Source organism: Hippopotamus amphibius, chromosome 2 (genome assembly GCF_030028045.1).
Source record: "Hippopotamus amphibius kiboko isolate mHipAmp2 chromosome 2, mHipAmp2.hap2, whole genome shotgun sequence".
In the NCBI taxonomy this organism is placed as follows: Eukaryota; Metazoa; Chordata; class Mammalia; order Artiodactyla; family Hippopotamidae; genus Hippopotamus; species Hippopotamus amphibius.
In genome coordinates, this window is record NC_080187.1 from 194390050 (window position 1) to 194412730 (window position 22681).

At 37.8% G+C, this 22681-nt stretch overlaps 2 protein-coding genes across 3 annotated transcripts in view; one reads left to right on the forward strand and one right to left on the reverse strand.

Annotated features, from left to right (window-relative positions):
• The window catches only part of LOC130846359 (RNA polymerase-associated protein LEO1), a 39313-nt gene that overhangs the window by 10850 nt on the left and 5782 nt on the right, over nucleotides 1-22681 (reverse strand). Inside the window, exons 2-9 of one of the 2 annotated variants that reach the window (XM_057724550.1) lie at nucleotides 12896-13657; nucleotides 10827-10931; nucleotides 7570-7664; nucleotides 6524-6669; nucleotides 5703-5787; nucleotides 2540-2634; nucleotides 1855-1989; nucleotides 629-764 (exon numbers count right to left, since the gene is read on the reverse strand). In XM_057724550.1, coding sequence (XP_057580533.1) covers nucleotides 629-764; nucleotides 1855-1989; nucleotides 2540-2634; nucleotides 5703-5787; nucleotides 6524-6669; nucleotides 7570-7664; nucleotides 10827-10931; nucleotides 12896-13657 — 1559 coding nt within the window. Of the gene's footprint in view, nucleotides 1-628; nucleotides 765-1854; nucleotides 1990-2539; nucleotides 2635-5702; nucleotides 5788-6523; nucleotides 6670-7569; nucleotides 7665-10826; nucleotides 10932-12895; nucleotides 13734-22681 lie in introns of those variants that run through there. The other variant, XM_057724549.1, reaches the window with a different exon arrangement.
• Nucleotides 19804-20418, forward strand: LOC130846360 (transcription factor BTF3 homolog 4-like). The gene has a single exon (XM_057724553.1). It carries the CDS (start codon nucleotides 19859-19861, stop codon nucleotides 20333-20335), a length of 477 nt encoding a protein of 158 aa, XP_057580536.1. The 5' UTR covers nucleotides 19804-19858; the 3' UTR covers nucleotides 20336-20418.

The window sequence follows — 22681 nt, forward strand, 5'->3', positions numbered from 1 at the left end:
ATTCCCGATTTAATTGTTTTACTACTGCATACAACTCTAATTCTGTTGCTAGACACTGTTTCATTAAATAGTATGTGGCTGTACTGAGTACAGAGTAAAAACCACTGTCAGCAGAACAGGGATTAAGAACAAACTAGCTCATTCCTCGTGCACTTCCACAGATGCTGGGGAAGTGAAGGAGGGCTTGGGGCATCTCTCAATGTGGTCCTAGAGTCTGCAGGTCCCTCCAGCTCCCTACCTTCATGAGAAAAGTGGGGAAATTTCTGGTCTACTTATATTCTACCTAGACCAAATCTTGAGCATTTCCACTGACTCTTGACATGGACTCTAAACCAGACACAGATGATTCAATCATCCTTGAAATTATCTGTGAAAGCTCAGATTCTTTCAGTCATCAGTTTGCCAAAGTCTCAGGACCTGATGGAACCTGGGACCTGGTGGGAGAGAACTCAAGCCAGGGTCTGTTTTAGGACCATCGCCATATCACCCCTGTTTGCCAAATGCTTAGGAAATGAAACCAGCTGCCTGTTCATGCCAGCCGGAAGGAGAGATGGTGGGTCAATAAGAGATGATGAGCAACATTTTGGGAAATGCCACTCTTAATATACCAAAGTCCCAGCCACCATACCTTAATCATCTCTGTGCGCTGGCATTCGGGATCACGACCAGCCATTGGTAAGATTCTAATCTTCTGTGTCTTTGAACATCTATCCGCAAGTGAAAGGGTCATCTTTCTGTGTGTGGCACTGTCTGTAGAGTGAGGTCTGCAGGAAATGAACAAAAACACCTCACTGTTTAGCAAATACATTTGTGAGCCAATCATATCAACATCAAAGGAGGCCAGTGACCATTTTCTGCTCTCTAGAAAAGAGACAGGGACACAAAACAACATACCAGATGGGGATTCTGAACTTTCTTCATTCTGTGGCTTACTAAAACATTCTTATCTCACAAGTAAAGTTAAATACGGAAAGCTGGAGTCAAAAAGGCTTACATAGCACGACCACCCTCTAGAAGCAGTAAACAGATGGGCTCAAGCACCATTTATTAAATACTAAGTGCCAAGCACTGTACTTTTGTGTTTTACATATTATATGACTTCATTGTCATAGCTCCTCTATGAGATAATTATTACATTTTATTTATTAGGAAACTGAGGCAAGGAAAGGTTGAGAAAGTTGCACAAGGTCATGTAAGTGGAAATGGGACTCAGATACAGGTCTATCTGATGCCAAAGCCTATAAACTTGACCATTACAATTTTCAAAACCGTAAGTCATAACCAAGAATATCGTGCCCTCTCTAAAGAAAAGCAAGGTAAAGTAACCAAGGAGGATGGTCTGCTTAGACTCAAGAAAAGAAAAACATGAACATTTCATTGTAATGCCTACACTGCCTAGACAAGGGGCGTGCTTGCGCCAGCTGACCTGTGTATCCTGGGCTGCTTGGGGGACACATCTTTGGAGTGGTAATGGATGCAGCGGCCTAAAGAACGAGATGACCTCAGCCTGCACACCCACCAACTCACTGCGTGCACACTAACAACCTTTAATTATCACACTGACCAGAAAGTATTCTTATGCCTCCTGGCAGTTACAGTAATCACTGGAATTAATAAACTCACATAGCAGTCTCTTGGAAGTTTGGTTAGCGTGACCTGGTTTCCTGTGAGACAGCAACTTTTAGTGCACTTGACAAAATAGCCTTTGAACCTTCAGAGCTGAGAACCAGATCTTGGTCTTTGGGGAACTATACTGTGAAGTTATGCCAATCAATCAGGAGTCAGGTTCTTTGAACAACACCCATATTTCACTGCTTTTATTGTAACAAACAGTACGTTGATAAGAGTAATTACCTGAATGTGAGTTTGGTTTTGAAGACGGCTTGTCCCTGGAGACCAGTCCCCTGTCTTATAAACAGGTGGTTGTGATCGCCCTGCAGCGGAGCCTTGTAAACATCAAACACCTCATTGCCTAAATGCAGGGACATGCTGAAAAGGAGGAACACTTCGCATGTTAGTCAGAAAGCTTCCACTCCATCACGTTACTTCACTTAAAATGTGATTCAGCTGCTGCTTTCTCTCCTTACACAGAATTCAGAAGGAAGGGAAGAATAAAGAAGGCATGATGCGGAAAATGACCTACATAGAAATAAAACACGCTGTATCTTTATGCTAGAAGTAGAACATGCCATGACATTCACTCAGCCTCTACTACCCTCCCAGTGAAGGGCAGTTTTACTAAAGTGTCAGCTTGTAGGGAGTAGTACACAACGGGTAGGGGAGTTGGTCGAACTTTTCCAGACTACTATGCTGTACCCAGGGAGGATGATCACATTTCCGGCCTACCTTTAATGTCTTCCACCAGCCTGTATAACCCTCAACCGCTTATTTATTTCTCTCAGGTTTTCTATGCGATCCAGAGACTAAAAATGGAAATTCTTTAATAAGAGGTATACCCCAAATAAGGTTTTATTCCAAAACTTGATCCCTCCCAGCCACAGTCTGGGTATTTCAACACTCTTCAGGCATTTGTGCTCACCTTCCATCAGACCACTTGACTATCCGAGCGTTGCTTTCTTTAATTTCATTCCCTTCTTCATCCCGGCGTATCCTCCACCGTATAGTATTTTCCACCTGTTTTAAAACACAAGTGCCTTAGAACACTGTGGTTTTTTGCTTATTCTCTCCTCAAGAGACTCATAATCACAGAAAAAGCATGCACAGATAGTGACAGAAAAACAGACACTGAAACCCTCTTGTTTTAATCTCCTAGAGATGCTGGATAAAATAACAACATAAAATAACAAAGGAAAAAAATATGCTTAAGTAAATTTCTGAGCTCCCAGTGCTGGAACCACAGAGAGAGCTCGGTGCCAGAGCATCTGAGCAGATGCTCTATCAGCAGCAGCCTCGAGAAGTTGTAAGACACAGTGAGAGCTAGGAGGACAAGAAATGAGGCTTGAGGCCACATGGGACAGCAGTTCAGGACTGAGACTCCGTATAAAGGAGGTTCTCTCACAGAACGACAAACTCAACAAATATGAGACTAAAAAACTGCCTACTGGCCTAGCGAAGCTCCCCACATATGAGTAAAGAAAAAACAGCACCTTCATAAAACCCCCAGGTTTGAGCAGGTATAGAGTCTAACTTTATCTTAACTTTATGGGGTGGGTGGGGGTCGGGGGTGCTGGTTGGGGTGAGGGAGAGAAACACCAGGCAGATTTGGAAAATATTCAAGGGCTTCCTAAAATGAAAACCACTGTTATTGAAATTAAAAACTCAGTGGGACGTCTGGGAGAATACAGCACACTAAATGCACGTAGTTTATTCCTGCTGCATCCTGGAAACACACTAAAATGACAGTAAAGAATTGAAAAAGGATCAGCTCACAAGGATAAAGAGAATGTGAATTAAGACAGCATCAAAGAGGAGCCAACATTCTGAAAACCGACAGACGTAAGCCCAATTTCCCTCCGCCTCTGCCCCCGCCACCAGCTGTAACAGCAGGTGCTCCCAACTCCCACTTAGGTTTTCAGGATCTCCTCTGCTAACTGCAACTGCCTTTACAATCGGGTCCTAGTGATTTCCTTCCAGTTTTCCCCTTTGGTTCTTACTTCTCATAAATAAACAAACAACTAGGAAGCTGGCTGATTAAAAACTTGATAATATTCATGAATTAAATATGATGTCAAGTCTGAGATTTGTTTCCAAATAGTCTGGGTAAGGTGGGGTGGGGAGTACAGATGAAACAAGATGTCCAACCTGACAACCATTGAAGTGAGTGATGGGTACATGAAATTTGATTATACTGTTTATTATATCTATATATTTATACCGTTTATTATACTGTTCTCACTATATCTGTATATGTTTAAAATTTTCCTTAATAAAGGAAACAAAACAAAATTATCTGTGCTAATTCCTGCCTTCCCTCTTATACAAAATAGCTTAGCTACATACAAATATGAAGACACATACGGGCCATTACTGAGAAGCCCCTTTGAAAAATGCTTCCTGTTTATATATAAGGTGATTCAAATAACGATGCTATGAAAAGATACACTCCTAGGATGAAAGACACATCAAAGTACTTGTAAAGTCAGAGTACCTCACTGAGATACATAAACTGTAACTGGTTCTTTGTTCACTAAAGAGTTAATTATACCACCAACTGACTCTATAAATGGTCAGTCTAGAATCAAGAACATCACTCAAGAAACCAAGGATCCAGGGTTATTTTCCATCACACATCACAGTTTTAAAAAACAGTCTGTTAAACACTGACATTTTGTAATCTAAGCACCAAGGTTTTAGAGTAAACTATTTCTAAACTTTGATGCCTATACTAGAGTCTGCTTCACATGGTCTTAAAATACAGATACATTGACACTCGCTGATGTATCATGATAGAAGGTAAGGGGAAAATGCAAAAAACAATAAAAAGAAAATAAATAAGGCACTATGACATTAATTTATATAAATGATGAGAAAGAAGAACAACAGAATAATGCCAGAGGCACTAAAGCAGCCATGAAAAATTCACAGTGCTAAGCCTAAATCAATAGACACATATGTTCTGAGGAAAAATATTAAGAGATAACCTAATGGAGATGAGGGTGGGAGTAGAGGGTGGGGAAGCAAGGAAAAGAACAACAAAAAACAAAAACAGTCTAAGTACTAGACTTAATAATTGTGTGACCTTGACCAAGTTAATGGTGCCTGTTTATCTCCATTTTTCCATTTGATTTGCATTTCCATTATGAGGGAGGAGTAATGAAATTTCACAGAAAAGCTTTGGAAGCCCATGCATTTTAAAGAAACTATCTTATATATCAAGGTTTATATATCAAGGTTCTTTAGGTACTTGTGGATCTATTACACTTGAAGAGATGGAATTACTCTGAAAGTTCAGCCCCTGAATTCTAAGAACGCCAGACTTGACTGACATTTCTTAATATTTTAACACCATGCACAATACCCACCAGGATAAAAAAAGAAAAAAAAGAAGTATTTACAGGAAATCCTTCAGACTTAAGAATTTTAAATGCATAGCTCCAATTTCAGTATCATGAGTTCAACTGCTTCTTGTTCTTTGCTGTAACTCAGCTCTAAAGCATCTGCTTAAACCTACATCCTCCTTGATTAAAAGAAGATTAGTGGCCCTCCTTGGATAGAGCTAACCAGATAGTACGAGGTATCAAAGAGAAGCACTAATAGGAATTTAGTGCAATAAAAATCTCTCCTAACAGTGAATAAGAACAATCAGAAGAATACAAAGAGAGCCAAATGGTGAAGTGTTAGGTACTAGTGATAAATTCTCCTTTTGGATATAATTTGTTCATTCACAGATCAAAGAGCCTGAAGAAATTCCCCTTGCAGGAAGTTGTTAGAACTTAACCCACAGTACATATGGAGGTAGCTGTTCTAAATACCACACCACAGTACAGCTTATTCTGAAGGAAGCAGCTAGAAATTTTTTTTAATGCATCAAAAAAGTATAACAGTGAGAAAAGTGATAGAAAAGTGATACCTTTATAGAGAAAAAGCTATGTATTTTCTTTCTAAAAATATTCTGAAAAGGTAGATAATTCATTTGTTGATAAAACAGGAAACGTACAAAATCATTTTCAGAAGCTTAAGTCTCAAGTTAATATCTCCAGGTTTTACTTATAAAAGCAAAAAAAAAGGACAAAATATGGTACCTTTAATTTTAACCTGGTTCGACCTTCTTCATCCAGCATTTCCTCATCTTCAAATTCATCTTCATAATACTGAGGATCAAAAGGTCTACAAATTGTTTTAAAAAGAAACTATTAATCACATTTTGCAAGAAATATTATTACTGTTATATAAAGCAACTCTAAAAAATCACAATAATTAAAAATCATAACGGTCAACTATAAGGAAGTATTCAAATCACTGTACCTTCTTGAAATTTGGTGTTAATACTTATTGCTTGAAATAAAGTGCAAGCAAGGTTAAATATTCAAAGTATTCGTTATTCTTATATGTCTTCCAAAGAGTAGACCACACATGCTCTAGCTTTCCAACATCATTTTGCTTAGAGAAAAAATTTTAAATTGCACAAGAGCTTGCATGTTACTTAGTGATTAATACCCATCAACACTGTTTAACTGTCCAAAACCACTAGTTTTTCTAGATCCACAATGGTTGCTACAATGGACATTTGCAGTTTCTCTAGCAAATTTCACCACTCTCAATTTCAGCTTTTACAGGGCTCCATTAGTCAGAAACACCCAAAGACTTGCGATATCTGTTAATTCATAAGAAATACCAGACTGCTAAAAGCAATTACAAGCATTAAAAGTCTCCTTTACTTTTAATAGTAAATTAAAATAGTCCATACTTTTTCTATCACAGGATATACTTGATTTATTTTTTTCAGAGATACACAACCAGCTTTCCATTTTCTGATTAGTCAACTCATACAAGGTAAGAAAAATATCAACATTCTACCTATTTCTATCCAACTTTAAAAAACACTATTAACTGATCCCCTTACCTGGGCTCTACACTGAGAAAGTTGGGCAGCTTAACAAAATACAAGTCGTTTCCTAAATCAGTGTTTACTTTGGGTATTTCTACTTCTATTCTGGTCTCAGGAATTGGCTCCTCCTCCTGTTGATCTTGAGGCAATCCATTTTCATCCTAGGAAAAAAGTCACAGAACTCAGAGCCTGATGGGACTTCAGAGATGGTCTAGCTCAACTTCCACACTTTAACTGCTTAGGCAGATAAGAAGTATAATGAGACATGACTTCAGGGCTAACATCCATCCCTACCAACCAACTCCCAAAAATCCTCACGGAAAACACCGAATGAAGTGTGAAATTAATCAACACTTCAATATGAAGTCACTCTATCAATTAAAATCAGAGAGAATTATCAACAAAACATAGTCATTGGCATGAACAAGAAAAACATTTAAATCAACAGTTCTCAATTCACAGGTCCTCGCAGTCTAGTCTCTTAAGGTATGAAACCAACCTCATGCTGGGCAGTTCTTTCTTTTTTTTCTTATCCATTTTTTCCCAATGATAACATCGTGCAAAACTATAGCACAATATCACAACCAGGAGACTGACCCTGATACAGGAAGACACAGGACATTTCCATCACCACAAAGATTGATGCTGCCCTTTTACAGCCACATCCACTTCCCTCTTGGCCTCATCCCTCCTTAATCTCCATTAATCTCTTCTCCATTTCTATAATTCTGTCATTTCAAGAATGTTATACAAGTGGATTCATACAGTATGTAACCTTTCAGGACTGGCTTTTTCTCACTCAGCATAATTCCCTGGAACTTCATCCAAGTTGCTGCATGTATCAATAGTTAAATCCTTTTTACTGCTAAGTAGTATTCCATGGATGGATGTGCTAGGGCAATTACTCCTACTCCTCCTTATAACCAAGAGTTCTCTACATAACTAAGAAAGTCATCTGTTCATTGTATTTTCATGCTGCAATTCAGTTATGGACTTCCTCTTCCTGGCATAGGAGAGACACTTAGTTCTCTCCCCCAGTTCACATTGGTAATTTTACTTACAACAGGCTGTCCTGGAGTGGGTGGTTTATCTTCCCCATCACTCCCTGAAGATATATCATCTGCACCTCCAAAGAGATCCATTGTTCCACTGTTATCTTCAATAAAGGAGAAAAAAATGCTCAGTATTAATATCTGTAACATTGATTCTTCAAAGCTATCACTTCAACATATTCCCAAGGTTTCTAGACCAGGCACCGGAAACCACCCAAACACAACTCTGAGCCTGGCTCTCACAGATATGTCTAGAGCGTCTGTGCAGAGGGAAGGGGGCAAATCCAATGAAGCGCAAAGCTGCACAAGAGGCACTCCTTTCTCCCTTCATTTACTGCATCCTTGTTCTTCCATTTTCCTTTATTCCCCAGGAGGCCAAATATCCTCCCAGTCTAGATACTCAAATTTGGGGCTTAGGCACTGCACAGAGGCCTATTCTCTATATAGCTCCTCAAGCTTTAAAATTACAGGTCAGTGTCTACCCAGGCTCCCCTCCTCTGAAGCAGAACTTTACCCAAGTATAGGCAAAAGAACAACATCAACAATAATCTGTAATAAACCAATAAATCAAGGTGAGGTGGTAGAGGAGGTAACAGGAAGATAGCACGGCAGTCAAATAGTAGACTGCTTGAAATTGAGATTACAGAAAAGTTATGATTATTGGTAATGACATGGTCTAGGATAAAACCATGAAAGTTACTGATCCAAGGTGAAGGGCAGATCACTGAAAAAGAAGAGGCAAGCCATGAGAATTGGCCAAAACTCAGAACCCTAACAACACCAAATGCTGACAAAAATGTGGAGCCACAGGAACTCTCGTTCTCTGCTGGTGGGAATGCAGAATGGTACAGCCACTTTGGAAGACAATCTAGCAGTTTCTTACCAAACTAAACACACTCTTACCATATGCCCCAGAAATTGTGCTCCAAAGGATGTGCAAACTTACATCCACACAAAAACATGCACATAAATGTTTATAGCAGCTTTACTCATAACTGCCAAAACTTAGAAGCAATCAAGATGTCCTTCAGTAGGTGAATGGATGAACTGGTACATCCAGACAATGGAATACAGGAATACCTTGGAGACATCCTGGGTTTGGTTCCAGATCACCACAATAAAATGAATATTGCAATAAAGCAAATCACATGAAATTTCTGGTTTCCTGAGGCATATAAAGGTTATATTTACACTATGCAGTAGTCTATTAAGTGTGCAAAAGCATTATATCTAAAAAAAAAAAAAAAGTCTTAATTTTAAAATACTTTAAAATTTAAAATTATTTAAAAATTATAAAATATTTTATTGCTTAAAAATGCTAACCATCATCTGAGCCTTCAGTGAATTATAATCTTTTTGCTGTTGGAGGGCTTGAAATATCACAAGAATTACCAAAATGTGACACAGAGATGTGTCGTGAGCAAAAGCTGTTAGAAAAATGGCGCCAACAGACTTGTTCCATGCACAGTTATTACAAACCTTCAATTTGTAAAAGACACAGCATCTGAGAAGCACAATAAACTGAAGTGCAATAAACAAGTTATGCCTATATACTCAATGCTAAAAAGAAATGAGCTGTAAAACCATGAAAGACATGGAGGACACTTAAATACATGTTACTAAGTGAAAGAAGCCAATCTAAAATGGCTACATACTAATCAATTCCAACTACACGACATTCTGGAAAAGGCAAAACTACAGAGACAGTAAAAAGATTGGTGGTTGCCAGAGGTTAGGCAGGAGGGAGGGATGAACAGGCAGAGCAGAGAATTTTAGGCCAGTGAAACTATTCTGCGTGGCATGATGATGGTGGATCTATGTCATTATACATTTTTCCAAACCCATAGAATGTACAACAAGAAGTGAACCGTAACGTAAACTGTGGATCTGGGATGATTATGATATGTCATTGCAGGTTCATCACTTGTAACAAACGTACCACTCAGGGGGAGGATGCTGACAGTGGGGAAGGCTATGTATGAGTGGGGGCAGGGGATATATGAGAAATCTCTACCTTCCCCTCGGTTTTGCTGTGAACCTTAAAAAATAATAATAAATTTTTTAAAAAAGAAGAGGAGGAGGGAGGAAGGTCACAAGTACTGAAAAGTTCACCTATATGATAAAATCACCAAAACTACAATTCCACCCACCAACACTCTCATGTCCCCACTGGATTATTTTCTTCTTAGGTCTTATCACCGTCTAACATATGATACATTTCATTTACTTATTGTGTTATCAGTCTCCCTACCTTACCCTGACCCCACCAGAATGTGGGTTCTACAAGAGAGAAGTCTTTATCTGTTTTGATTAGCGCTACATTCCAAGTGCACAGAACAGTACTAGTACAAAATAAGTTCTTAATAAAAAACTGTGAACAAAACATAATAATTAATATATCTAATTCTCACAACACTGTTAGGTGGCTAGCATCATCTCCCTCTTATGGATTAGAAAACTGAAGTGTAGTAAGTAATTAATACGACCAAAATCGTGCAATTGGAAAGTACAATAGAACCACAAAGATTCTAACTTGGATCATCTGATTCAAAGATCTTTAAGTAAACCCCACAGCTTGTTGCTCTGTCCAGCTCTCTCCTTTTCTCTCTACTTGACTCTAAATGTTTGCTTTAGTTATACTGTTACTTCTGGTAATTTATATAAGCTAGTTAACATTAATGCCTAATTACCATTCAGCACAATAATGGTTGTGCATATCAAACTATCAAAATAATGTTTGCTGTTACTTTTATACTAACATCGTTATTGTACAGTAATTTGCCATTTGAAATGTAGTGACACATAGAGATGAACAGGTAGATCTTTTATCCTTGTAACAAATCCACCTTACCTAACACTGGGTTTTTATAAACGCTTCATCTAAACCATAGCTTGAAGAATCAGGTTCTTCATCTGATATTAACCTACTAAGAACTTAAGAACAAGCTAACAAGCTGCGCTGGGACTATCATCATTCAAACCGAAGAATGGACACTGCCACCTCCACCTCAAACAGAGCCTCAGCACTTAATTAATCTGAATTAATAACAGATTCATTCTGACTATAAATGAAGCAGGTTCTTCAACTAATGAAGTGCAAGCAGTTTCCCATATCTGTACAACTTCACTGTGTACACTAAATGTACCCACACTCTCTTCTGTGGATCCTGCAGTCTGGGCTAAGTGTCCAAGGTTGGGAATGCACTACAGTTAAATGCAGAGAGAGGGATGGAAATACAGATACATAAAAGAAGTAATTGGAGTACCTTTTGGTACCTCAGTGTCACTATCCGCTTCTGAATCAGACGCAATTGCATTCTTGCGTTTCATCCGTAAAACTTCATCTTCACTATCACTGCCTCTTGCAGATTCTGTAAGAGTAGAATCAGAGGTTCTGCATAATCACAGTCACATCATTACTCAGAATTTTGTGTTTTGAAAGCAACATTGGGGATAAACAAACTGTGGTATACCCATACAATGGAAAACTACTCAGTAATAAGTAAGGATGAACTATTGATACATGTAACGATTTGGGTGAATCTCAAATGCATTACACTAAGTGAAAGAAAAAAGGCTACAAACTGTATGATTCCATTTATATGATGACATTCTCAAAAAGACAAAACTACTATGACAGTAGTTGTCAAGGGTCACAGGTGGGGAAGTATATGACTATAAAAGGGATAGAATGAGGGAGTTTTCTAGGGTAAAGAACTATTCTGTATCTTGACTGTGGTGGTGGTCACGCAAATCTATACATATATTAACATTAACAGAACTGTACATACACATACAAAAGTCAACTTACTATAGTTAATCTTAAAATAAAATTAATAAAAGGAACACTGGTTTCTGTAAGCAGAAAACTTGGGAGAATGAGAAAAGCAGTACTGAAACATAATTAAATTTATATATTGCTCATTACAGAAGGGAAAAAAGGAGGTAAAAATATTGCAATGGAAGAGACAAATGTATTATTTCTAGATGGTACAATTATTTACCTAATTGTAACCTTCAAAACTAAACCACTGTAGAACTAGTTAAGAGTTAAGCAGGATGACCAGCTACAAGATTCCTACTATGACCCTAGTTTTATATTAGTCTGCTAGTATTTGGGAAGTAGTGCGTGAGCCTTAATGATTCTGGTAACAGTACAAATAACTCCACCCAGAACTGGTTACTAAATACCTACTGCAGTCTAAAGTCCATATAGACCTATATCCATCTCTGGAAATTTTCTGACCTCCTCTCCTAAATAATGCTAAAATGTGGTCTTGAATGCTATCCTGAGGTATGTATTACAGGGGGAAAGACCCCCTCTCCCCATACTGCAGTTCTCTAAGAAAACAGGATCAATATGTAATTATAACCAACCACTTACAAAAATGAAGCAATCCAGATATTAATTACTTCAGGAAGACTTCCAACCTAATCAAAGTGACTTTTATATAATACAAAGAAACAAGATGGCTAACTGTTTTCATATGCTATATGAGAATGTATTAACTTTAGGAAAACAGTGTAAATGGTATTACTAAAGGGGGTCCAGAAGCCAAAGTTCAGCTCTGTGTTTCCTGCTGTCTTCAGGGAATGAATGTTCTGATCCAAGCACATCTCCCCAGGCTGAGCATGCATGTGTCAAGCTATCACAGCTCACTGAGATCATCCAGCTGTGTCTTCATTTTCTGGATGTTATGCTCCCCCAGGCAACCTCCTGATTGTTATAATTGGGCGTCCAATGTAGATTTTCACCCAAAGGAAAGGATAAAATTATAAAAGAGAAATAATCGATGCTCTTGAGACAAACAATTTCTCAATTCAACTTTTATAGTTTCCTCTGAATTTGATTAGTTTGAGTAAACTCCTTGGAGCCTGTTTACCTCTCAAGGATGAAATTTTGGATCTCAAATAAACTGAGCTGGAACCTGGTGTTCACACCTCATTACAGCTACCCTATGGGGGGTGTTTCAATGGTATTAGGTTTTTTCACGCAGGCAAATCTGTTCTCACCTGCGGCATGTGCTTCAGTTACCCACAAAAATGGAACTAAGTATTCCATATCTAGCTACTTTAGCACTATATATCTTTCTCCAAGACTTTGCTTTTTAAATTTTTTTTCCTAATCTATCATCAATTGAATGGAAGGGAAACAGAAATAACACATGGACTAGGAAAATGTTTAAAGGCAAAATGTATAGTTAGAAAAGGCTGAAATGGAGGGATAGAAGAGAAAAAACAGGGCATGAAAAGCAGAAATGTAAAAAGGATAAATGAGCCCCTGCTGTCCCCGAACGCTTCTACTGGACCGTTATGGCTCTTATGAAGTTACTACCTGATTTATGGTCTTGTTCCTCGCCATCATCTGAATGCCTGTGCTCTCCGTCCGAGGCCTGTGGCCTTTCATCTTCAGAATTTTGCGTTTTCTCCTCATCAGACATCTGTGGCCGCTCTTCATCGTCAGAATTCTGTCTCTCATCATCGTTATCAGAAGCCGCCGGCTGCTCGCCGTCAGAGTCAGCCTTGTCCTCCTCGGACAGCGGTTGCCCCTCATCATCTGAGAGCTGAGGCCTCTCCTCGTCGTCTGTGTCCCGCACGTTCTCACCATCATCAGAATTCTGCAGTTTATCTTCATCAGAGCCTTGTGCCCTCTCCTCGTCATCGGAATTTTGTATCTTTTCATCATCTGATTGGTCGCTTTTATCTTCTTGGCCCCATTTTTCATCATCCGAATGTGCTTTCTCAGAACCTTCCGCTTCTGAGCGATGGCTCCCTCCATCTGATCTGTGACCATCACCGTCGTCATCGCCGTCATTGTGGGCTTCCGATCCGCTGTGCTGATCTACATCTGAGGGATCATTGTCTTCGTGGTCAGAACGCTCAGAAGCTTCTGATCTATTGTCTGATCCTTCCGAGTGATTATCACTTCCACTGTGATGAGAAGCTCCCTCATCCTCACTGTCATCTCCAAACAGTTCCTTATTGCTTGGTTTTCCTGAGTCATCTCTTTCATCTTGATCACTTTCACTTCCAGAGGCATTACTGCCAGAAGCAACATTCTCTTGATCAGAATCTGAGCCTGATCCAGAATCAGAATCTATGGGATCATATAAACACAGGGTGATATAAGCAAAAAAGGCAGAATAAGAAACACTAAAAGTCCATCTCAACATAAAAGCAATGAAAAAACTTGTCAAAAGCTGTCAGAATCTATTTTCTCAGACTCTGGAAACTAACTAAAAGTTGCAGCAACCAGGGGAATGCTGAACAACAACAACAAAAAGAGCTGAATCTCAGTAAGAAACCAGAGATATTGTAACATACTCTGGTCCGTACCCACCCCCCCACACCCCCATCCCACCCCTTGGTCAATGGTGCCTTGAAGATAACAGCCCAAATTTCTGGCGCACGTACCACTAACGGAGGGAGCAGAAGGCACCTCACTTACAAAGCATCATGGTTATTAGTTTTGATCTGTCTGGTGCATGACTGAAAGGACTGGCTCAAAGGGCTTGACTTTATCTTATCTAACTTGGAACTCTCTTGTTGCTAAGGCAGTTACCTGAGAGTGCTGGTCAAAAATATTTATAGGCAAATGTATTAGTTGCCTCTGCCTGGGACAATGGATAGCAGTTGGAGCCCACAACAGACTAACTACAAACTTTGGGAGAAAAGACTGAGGAATGACATAATATGGGGAGTAAAGGCTTTTAAAAGCTCCCACAGGGGCTTCCTAGGTGGCGCAGTGGTTAAGAATCTGCCTGACAATGCAGAGGTCACGGGTTCGATCCCAGCTCCAGGAAGATCCCACATGTCGTGGAGCAACTAAGCCCGTTGTGCCAAAAATAAAAATAAAAAAAATAAAAATAAAAGCTCCCACAATAAATGGAAACAAACAAACAAAAACAAGTAAAGAAAAGAAAAAACCTCCCACATATTCTTAGAGATCTGAAAAGCCATGCACTTGCCCAGGGCTGTGCACTTGCTTCAAGAAAGAACCAAGAAGGCCCTAAGCTCTCACCTCCACCAAGAAGGCCCTAAGCTCTCACCTCCAGCTGACCTTCAGGCTCTGTGCAAGCAGGAAATGAAGGCAAAGACAGGTTGTAAACTACCTGGTTGAGTGTTGAAAACATGCCCTAACACACAGAAAACATGCCCTAACACACACACACAGCCAATCTGCAAAGTCTTGGAGTTTTTTGTTATTGTTGTTGCATTTAAGGAAATCTCTGTCCATTTAAGGAAATCTCTGTCCAATCACTAGCTGACCACTAAGCTAAACGGAACAGAGACTTTAGTGGCTACACAAAACAAAGATTGCAGACTTTACAAAATTAGTTCAAAAGACTCACTAAACAATAACCACTACAACAAACAGCAACAACAAACGCTGGGCGGCTGGGGGTGGGAGGAAGAGTATGCTGTCCTGAGTTGCCATGTTATAATATTCAAAACGTCCAGTTCTCAACAAAAAATTTTAAGGCCTGCACAGAAACAAGGAAGTATGGCCCATACATATGAAAAAAGGCTACAAACTGTCCCTGACAGAAGCCCAGACAATGAAAATGATGTCTTACCAAATAGAAAATATCAATAAAAAGACAGATATTATTAAAAAAAAAGACCTGAACAGAAATTCTGGAGTTGGAAAGTACAATAACTGAAATGAAAAATTCACTAAAAGGGCTAAACAGCAGATGTGAGTAGGAAGAAGAAAAATCAGGAAACTTTAAGACACATCAACTGAGATTATCTAGTCAGGTGAACAAAAAGAGAAAAGAATGAAGAAAAATGAAGAGTCTAAAAGACTTGTGGGAAACCAGCAAGTGTATCAATCTATGCATAACAGGAGTTCCAGAAGAAGAGAAAAAAGAGAAAGGGACAGAAAGAACATTTGAAGAAATAATAGCCAAAAACTTCCAAATTTGATAAAAGACATTAATACACACATACAAACTGTTCAACAAATACCAAGCAGGATAAAGTTAAAGAGACCCACACCTAGACACATCATTATCATACTGTCTAAGACAAAGAAAAAATCCTGAAAGCAGCAAAGCAACAGGTGCCAATACAAAGGGATCCTCAATAGGGATAACAGTTGATTTCTCATCATAAACCATAAAAACCAGGAGGCAGTGGGATGAAATATTTAAAGTTCTGAAAGAAACACTGTCAACCAAGAATTCTATATCCAGCAAAACCATTCTTCAAAAATGAAGGAATTATGAGCAACAACAACTATGAAAGATAAACTGGACTTCCTCAAGATGAAAGCTTTTGTGCAGGAAAGGACATAATCAAGAAAGTGAAAAAACAACTTACAGAACGGGAGAAAATATCTATAAACCATATATCTTACAAAGATATGTATATACTTACAGTATAGTATCCAGAATATATAAAGAATGTTTACAATAAAAAGACAAAAACCTATTCAAAAAATGGACAATGGACTTGAACAGACATTTCTCCATAGTTATACAAATGAAACAAATACATGAAAAGATGTTCAATGTCATTAGCCATTAGGAAATGGAAATTGAAACCACAATTAGATATCACTTGACACCAACAATGATGGCTATATTTTAAAGGGGGGGGGGGGTAAAATAAGTATTGGCAAGGATGTGAAGAAACAGAAGCCTCAAATATTGCTGGTGGTAATTTAAAATGGTCCAGCTGCTATAAAAAATGGTTTCGTTGTTTCTCAAAAAGGAAAACAAAGAATTACCATATGACCCAGCAATTCCACTCTTACATATATATCCCAAAGAACTGAAAACAGGCACTCACACAAATACTTGTACACAAATGTTCACAGCATCACTATCTAAAAGCCAAAAGATGGAAACAATGCAATGTCCATCAATGGCTGAATAGATAAACAAATTGCGATATATACAGAGTGGAATACTATTCAGTCATTAAAAAGAAATGAAGTACTGATACATACTACAATGTGGATGAACTTCAAAAACATGATGGTAAGAGATAGAAATCAGACACAAAAGGCCATATGTTGGGAATTCCCTGGCTGTCCAGTGGTTAGGACGCCATGCTCTCACTGCCAAGGGCCCGGGTTCAACCTCTGGTTGGAGAACTAAGATCCAACAAGACATGTGGCACAGCAAAAAAAAAAAAAAAAAAAATCCACATGTTTTATGATTCCATTTACATGAAATGTCTAGAATAGATAAATCCATAGATGCAGAAAGCAGACTGGTGGCTGATGGGCGCTAGAGGGCTAGCGAAAGGAGCAAATGGCAAGTAACTGCTTAACAGGTATGGCGTTTTGTTTTGAGGTGATGAAAATGTTTCAGAACTAGATAGAGATGGTGGCTGCACAACATTTTAAATGTACTATATACCACTGAATTGTTCACTTAAAAATGTCATATTTGGCAACCAAACTGAAAAGAGGTAAAACTGTCACTATTTGCAAATGACATATTATATATAAAAAATCCCAAAGACGTCACCAAAAAACTGTTAGAACTAATAAACAAACTCAGTAAAGTTGCAGAATACAAAATCAATATACAGTTGTGTTTCTATACACTAATAATGAGCTATCAGAAAGAGAAATTAAGAAAACAATCCCATTTACAATTGTATCAAAAAGAAAAAAATACTTAGGAATAAATTTAACCAGAAAGGTGAAAGACCTGTACACTGTACGACACTGATGAAAGAAACTGAAGAAGACACAAATAAATGGAAAGGTATTCCATGCTCATGGATTGGAAAAATCAATTGTTAAAATGTCCATACTACCCAAAGCAATCTATATATTGAACACAATCCTTGTAAAAATTCCAATGGCATTTTTTCACAGAAATAAAACAAAGAAATCTAAAATTTGTACAGAATCACACACACAAAAACCAAATAGCCAAAGCAATCTTGAGATAAAAGAATAAAGCTGGAGGCATCATGCCCTTGATTTCAAACTGTATTACAGACACATAAATCAATGGAACAGAATAAAGAGTTCAGAAATAAACCCACGCATATGGTCAATTAACTTACAACCAAGGAGCCAAGCCAAGAATACACAATGGGGAAAGGACAGTCTCTTCAATAAATGATGCTGGGAAAACTGGACAGCAACATGCAAAAGAATGAAACTGGACTACTACCTTAGACCATACACAAAATTTAACTCTAAGTGGATTAGATTTAAATTTTAGACCTGAAACCATAAAACTCCTAGAAGAAAACATAGGTAGGGGACTTCCCTGGAGATCCAGTGGTTAAGACTCTGCACTTCCATTGCAGGGGGCGTGGGTTCACTCCCTGCTCAGGGAATTAAGATTCCATATGTCATGTGGCATGGCCAAAAAAAAAAGAAAAAGAAAAAAGAAAACATAGGCAGTAAGCTCCTTGACGTTTCTCCGAGGATGACTTACAGATGGCAAACAGGCACATGAAGAGATGCTCAACATATGGCTAATTATTAGATAAATACAAATCAAAACTACAATGAAGTACCGCCTCACACCATTCAGAATGGCCATCATTAAAAAGTCTACAAATAACAAATGCTGGAGAGCGTGTGGAGAAAAGGTAACCCTCCTACACTGTTGGTGCGAAAGTAAATTGGTGGAGCCACTATGGAGAACAGTATGGAGGTTCCTCAAAAAACTAAAAATAGAGCTGCCATATGATCCAGCAATGCTACTCCTGGACACATATCTGGACAAAGCTATAATTCAAAAAGATATATGCACTCCTATGTTCATAGCAGCACTATTCAATAGGGAAGACATGGAAACAACCTAAATGACCATAGACAGATGAATGGATAAAGAAGATGTAAGATATATAGATATATATGAGAGATATCTCATATACATATGATCTATCATATATAAATATATACAGAAAAAATATGTATACATACACACATATATACATACAATGGAATATTACCAGCCACAAAAAGGAATTAAATAACGTCATTTGCAGCTACATGGATGGACCTAGAGATCATTATACTAAGCCAAGTAAATCAGAAAGAGAAAGACAAATACCACAGGATATCATTTATGTGTGGAATCTAAAATATGACATGAACTTATCTATGAAACAGACACAGACTCACAGACTTAGAGAACAGACTTGTGGTTGCCAAGGGGAAGGGGGCAGTGGGGGAGGGTTGGATTGGGAGTTTGGGACTAGCAGATGCAAATTATCACATATACTGAGTTGGCCAAAAAGTTCATTCAGTTTTAAGTAAAAATAAGACACATTTTTCATTTTTACCAAGAATTTTATTGAACCTATTCATTAACCAAATGAACTTTTTGATCAACCTAACAGAATGGATAAACAGCAAGGTCCTCTTGTATAACAGCACAGGGAACTATATTCAACATCCTGTAATAAATCATAATGGAAAAGAATGTTAAAAAAAATGTTATGTATGTATATATATATATGTATGTATAATATGTAAGTATAACTGAATCACTCTGCTGTATACCAGAAATTAACGCAATTATACTTCAATTAAAAAAATGTATGTGTGTGTGTGTGTGTGTGTGTGTATATATATATATATATATATATATATATATGCACCTAAAAAAAAAAAAAACCTGACAGAATTGAAGGGAGAAACAGACAGTTCAACAATAACAGCTGGAAACTTCAAATACTTGAAGTTTGAATATTTTCAATAACAGACAGAATAACAGAAAATCAGTAAGGAAACAGAGGACTTGACCAACACCATAAAACAACCAGACATAACAGACATCAACAGAACTCTCCATTCAATAAACGTGAAAAGACTAAAATAATACAAAGTATGTTCTCTGACCACAACAGAATGAAACTGAAATCAATCACAGAAAAAAAATCTGGAAAATTCACAAATATGTAGAAATCAAACAATGCATTCAAACAATCAAGGGTGCAAAGAAATCACAGAGAAATTAGAAAATATTTTGACATCAATGCAAATGATAACAAAGCACACCAATACTTAAGGGATGCAGGGAAAGCACTGCTATAAAGGAAATTTGTAGCTGTAAACATACATTAAAAACAAACAAAAAACAAACCTCAAACTGATAATCTAATCTTTCACTTTAAGGAACTAGAAATAGAAAGCTATACACAAAACAAGCAAAGGAAAAAAATAACACAGATTAGAGCAGAGATAAATAAAGAAGTAATAATAGAATCAACGAAACCAAAAGTTCATTCTTTAAAAAATTAACAAGATTGATCTTGTTCTTGCCGCGTGCTGGTGTTGGAGGACCCTCCTTGCTTCAGACTTACCAACAGCATGAATCAAGAAAAGTTAGCCAAACTTCAGGCTCAGGTCCGGATAGGGGGCAAGGGTACAGCTCGCAGAAAGAAGAAGATGGTACATAGGACAGCTACAGCTGATGACAAAAAACTTCAGAGTTCTCTAAAAAAACTGGCTGTGAATAATATAGCTGGTATTGAAGAGATGAACATGATTAAAGATGATGGGACAGTTATTCATTTTAACAGTCCCAAAGTCCAAGCTTCCCTTTCTGCTAACACCTTTGCAATGACCAGCCATGCAGAAGCCAAACCAATCACAGAAATGCTTCCTGGAATATTAAGTCAGCTTGGTGCTGACAGCTTAACAAGTCTTAGGAAGTTAGCAGAACAGTTCCCTCGGCAAGTGTTGGATAGCAAAACAACAAAACCAGAAGACATTGATGAGGAGGATGATGATGTTCCAGATCTCATAGAATATTTTGATGAGGCATCAAAGAATGAAGCTAACTAAAATCTTTTCTGGTTTTTGGAAGCTGGCATGGACTAGATTTAACAAATCAGCTATGCGGTTCCAAAGTTTTACAGAAACGGAGAACATCAACCGTTACTACTAGTTCAGTAATATAAATATTTTGTATATTAATAATGCTGTTTGTTCAGCATTTTTCGGTCATTTGATTTTGCATTTTGCACTTCCTCCCAGGATCTATTCTTTTGGTCAAAATATGAAGTTTGGTGCAGTTTAAGGGTGTTTTCGTTTTTGATTCTTGGTTTTTTTGTTTTGTTTTTTGTTGGGGTATTTTTGGTGTGTGTATGTGTACGTATGCGTGTGGGTATGTGTGTATTACAGTGGAGAGCAAATTGGAAAACATTTTTATTTATCCTCCTCCTTTCTCCAGTAGAAATAAAACAAATCTTTACAAAAAAAAAAAAAAATTAACAAGATTGACAACCTTTAGCTAGACCAAGAAAAAACAAACAAACAAAAACCCTCAAATTACTAAAATCAGGAATGGAAGTGGGGACATTACTACTAACTTTTCAAAAAATAAGATGAAAGGGAGAAGACACAAATCAACAGAATTAGAAATGAAAAAGGAGAAGTAACAACGGACACCACAGAAATAAAAAGATCATGAGAGACTACTACAAGCAACTATATGCCAATCAATTGGATAACCTAGAAGAAATGGATAAATTCTTAGAAAAATACAATCTCCCAAGACTGAACCAGGAAGAAATAGAAAATATGAACAGACCAATCACAAGTACGTAAACTGAGACTGTGATTAAAAATCTCCCAACAAACAAAAGCCCAGGGCCAGATGGCTTCACAGGCAAATTCTATCAAACATTTAGAGAAGAGCTAACACCTATCCTTCTCAAACTCTTCCAAAATATAGCAGAAGGAGGAACACTTCCAAACTCATTCTACGAGGCCACCATCACCCTGATACCAAAACCAGGCAAAGATGTCACAAAAAAAGAAAATTACAGGCCAATATCACTGATGAATATAGATGCAAAAATCCTCAACAAAATACTAGCTAACAGAATCTGACAGCACATTAAAAAAATCAAACACCATGATCAAGAGGGGTTTATCCCTGGGATGCAAGGATTCTTCAATATATGCAAATCAATCAACATGATACATCATATCAACAAGTTGAAGGATTAAAAACCATATGACCATCTCAATAGATGCAGAAAAAGCTTTTGACAAAACTCAACATCCATTTATGATAAAAACTCTCCAGAAAATGGGTATAGAAGGAAATTACCTCATCGTAATAAAAGCCATATATGAGAAACCAAAAGCCAACATTGTTCTAAATGGGGAAAAACTGAAAGAATTCCCTCTAAGAACAGGAACAAGACAAGGGTGTCCACTCTCACCATTATTATTCAACATAGTTTTGGAAGTCTTAGCCACAGAAATCAGGGAAGAAAATGAAATAAAAGGAATCCAGATTGGAAAAGAAGAAGTAAAATTGTCACTCTTTGCAGATGACATGATAATGTACGTAGAAAACTCGAAAGACTCTACCAGAAAACTGCTAGCACTAATCGATGCATTTAGTAAAGTAGCAGGATACAAAATTAATGCGCAGAAATCTCTTGCATTCCTATACACTAACAATGAAAGAGCAGAAAGAGAAATTAAGGAAACTCTCCCATTCACCACTGCAACAGAAAGAATAAAATACCTAGGAATAAACCTGCCTAAGGAGGCAAAAGACCTGTCTGCAGAAAACTATAAGACACTGATGAAAGAAATCAAAGATGACACAAACAGATGGAGGGACATACCATGTTCTTGGATTGGAAGAATCAACATTATGAAAATGACTGTACTACCCAAAGCAATTTACAGATTCAATGCAATTCCGATCAAATTACCAATGGCATTTTTCACAGAACTAGAACAAGAAATCTTACGATTTGTATGGAAACGCAAAAGACCCTGAATAGCCAAAGCAATGTTGAGAAGGGAAGATGGAGTTGGTGGAATTAGGCTTCCTGACTTCAAACTATACTACAAGGCCACGGTGATCAAGACAGTATGGTACTGGCACAAAAATAGAAAGGAAGATCAATGGAACAGAATAGAGAACTCAGTGGTAAGCCCAAGCACATATGGGCACCTTATTTTTGACAAGGAGGCAAGAATATACAATGGAAAAAGACAGCCTCTTCAATAAGTGGTGCTGGGAAAACTGGACAGCTACATGTAAAAGAATGAAATTAGAACACTTTCTAACACCATACACAAAAATAAACTCAAAATGGATTAAAGACCTAAATTTAAAGCTAGACATTATAAAACTCCTAGAGGAAAACACAGGCAGAACAC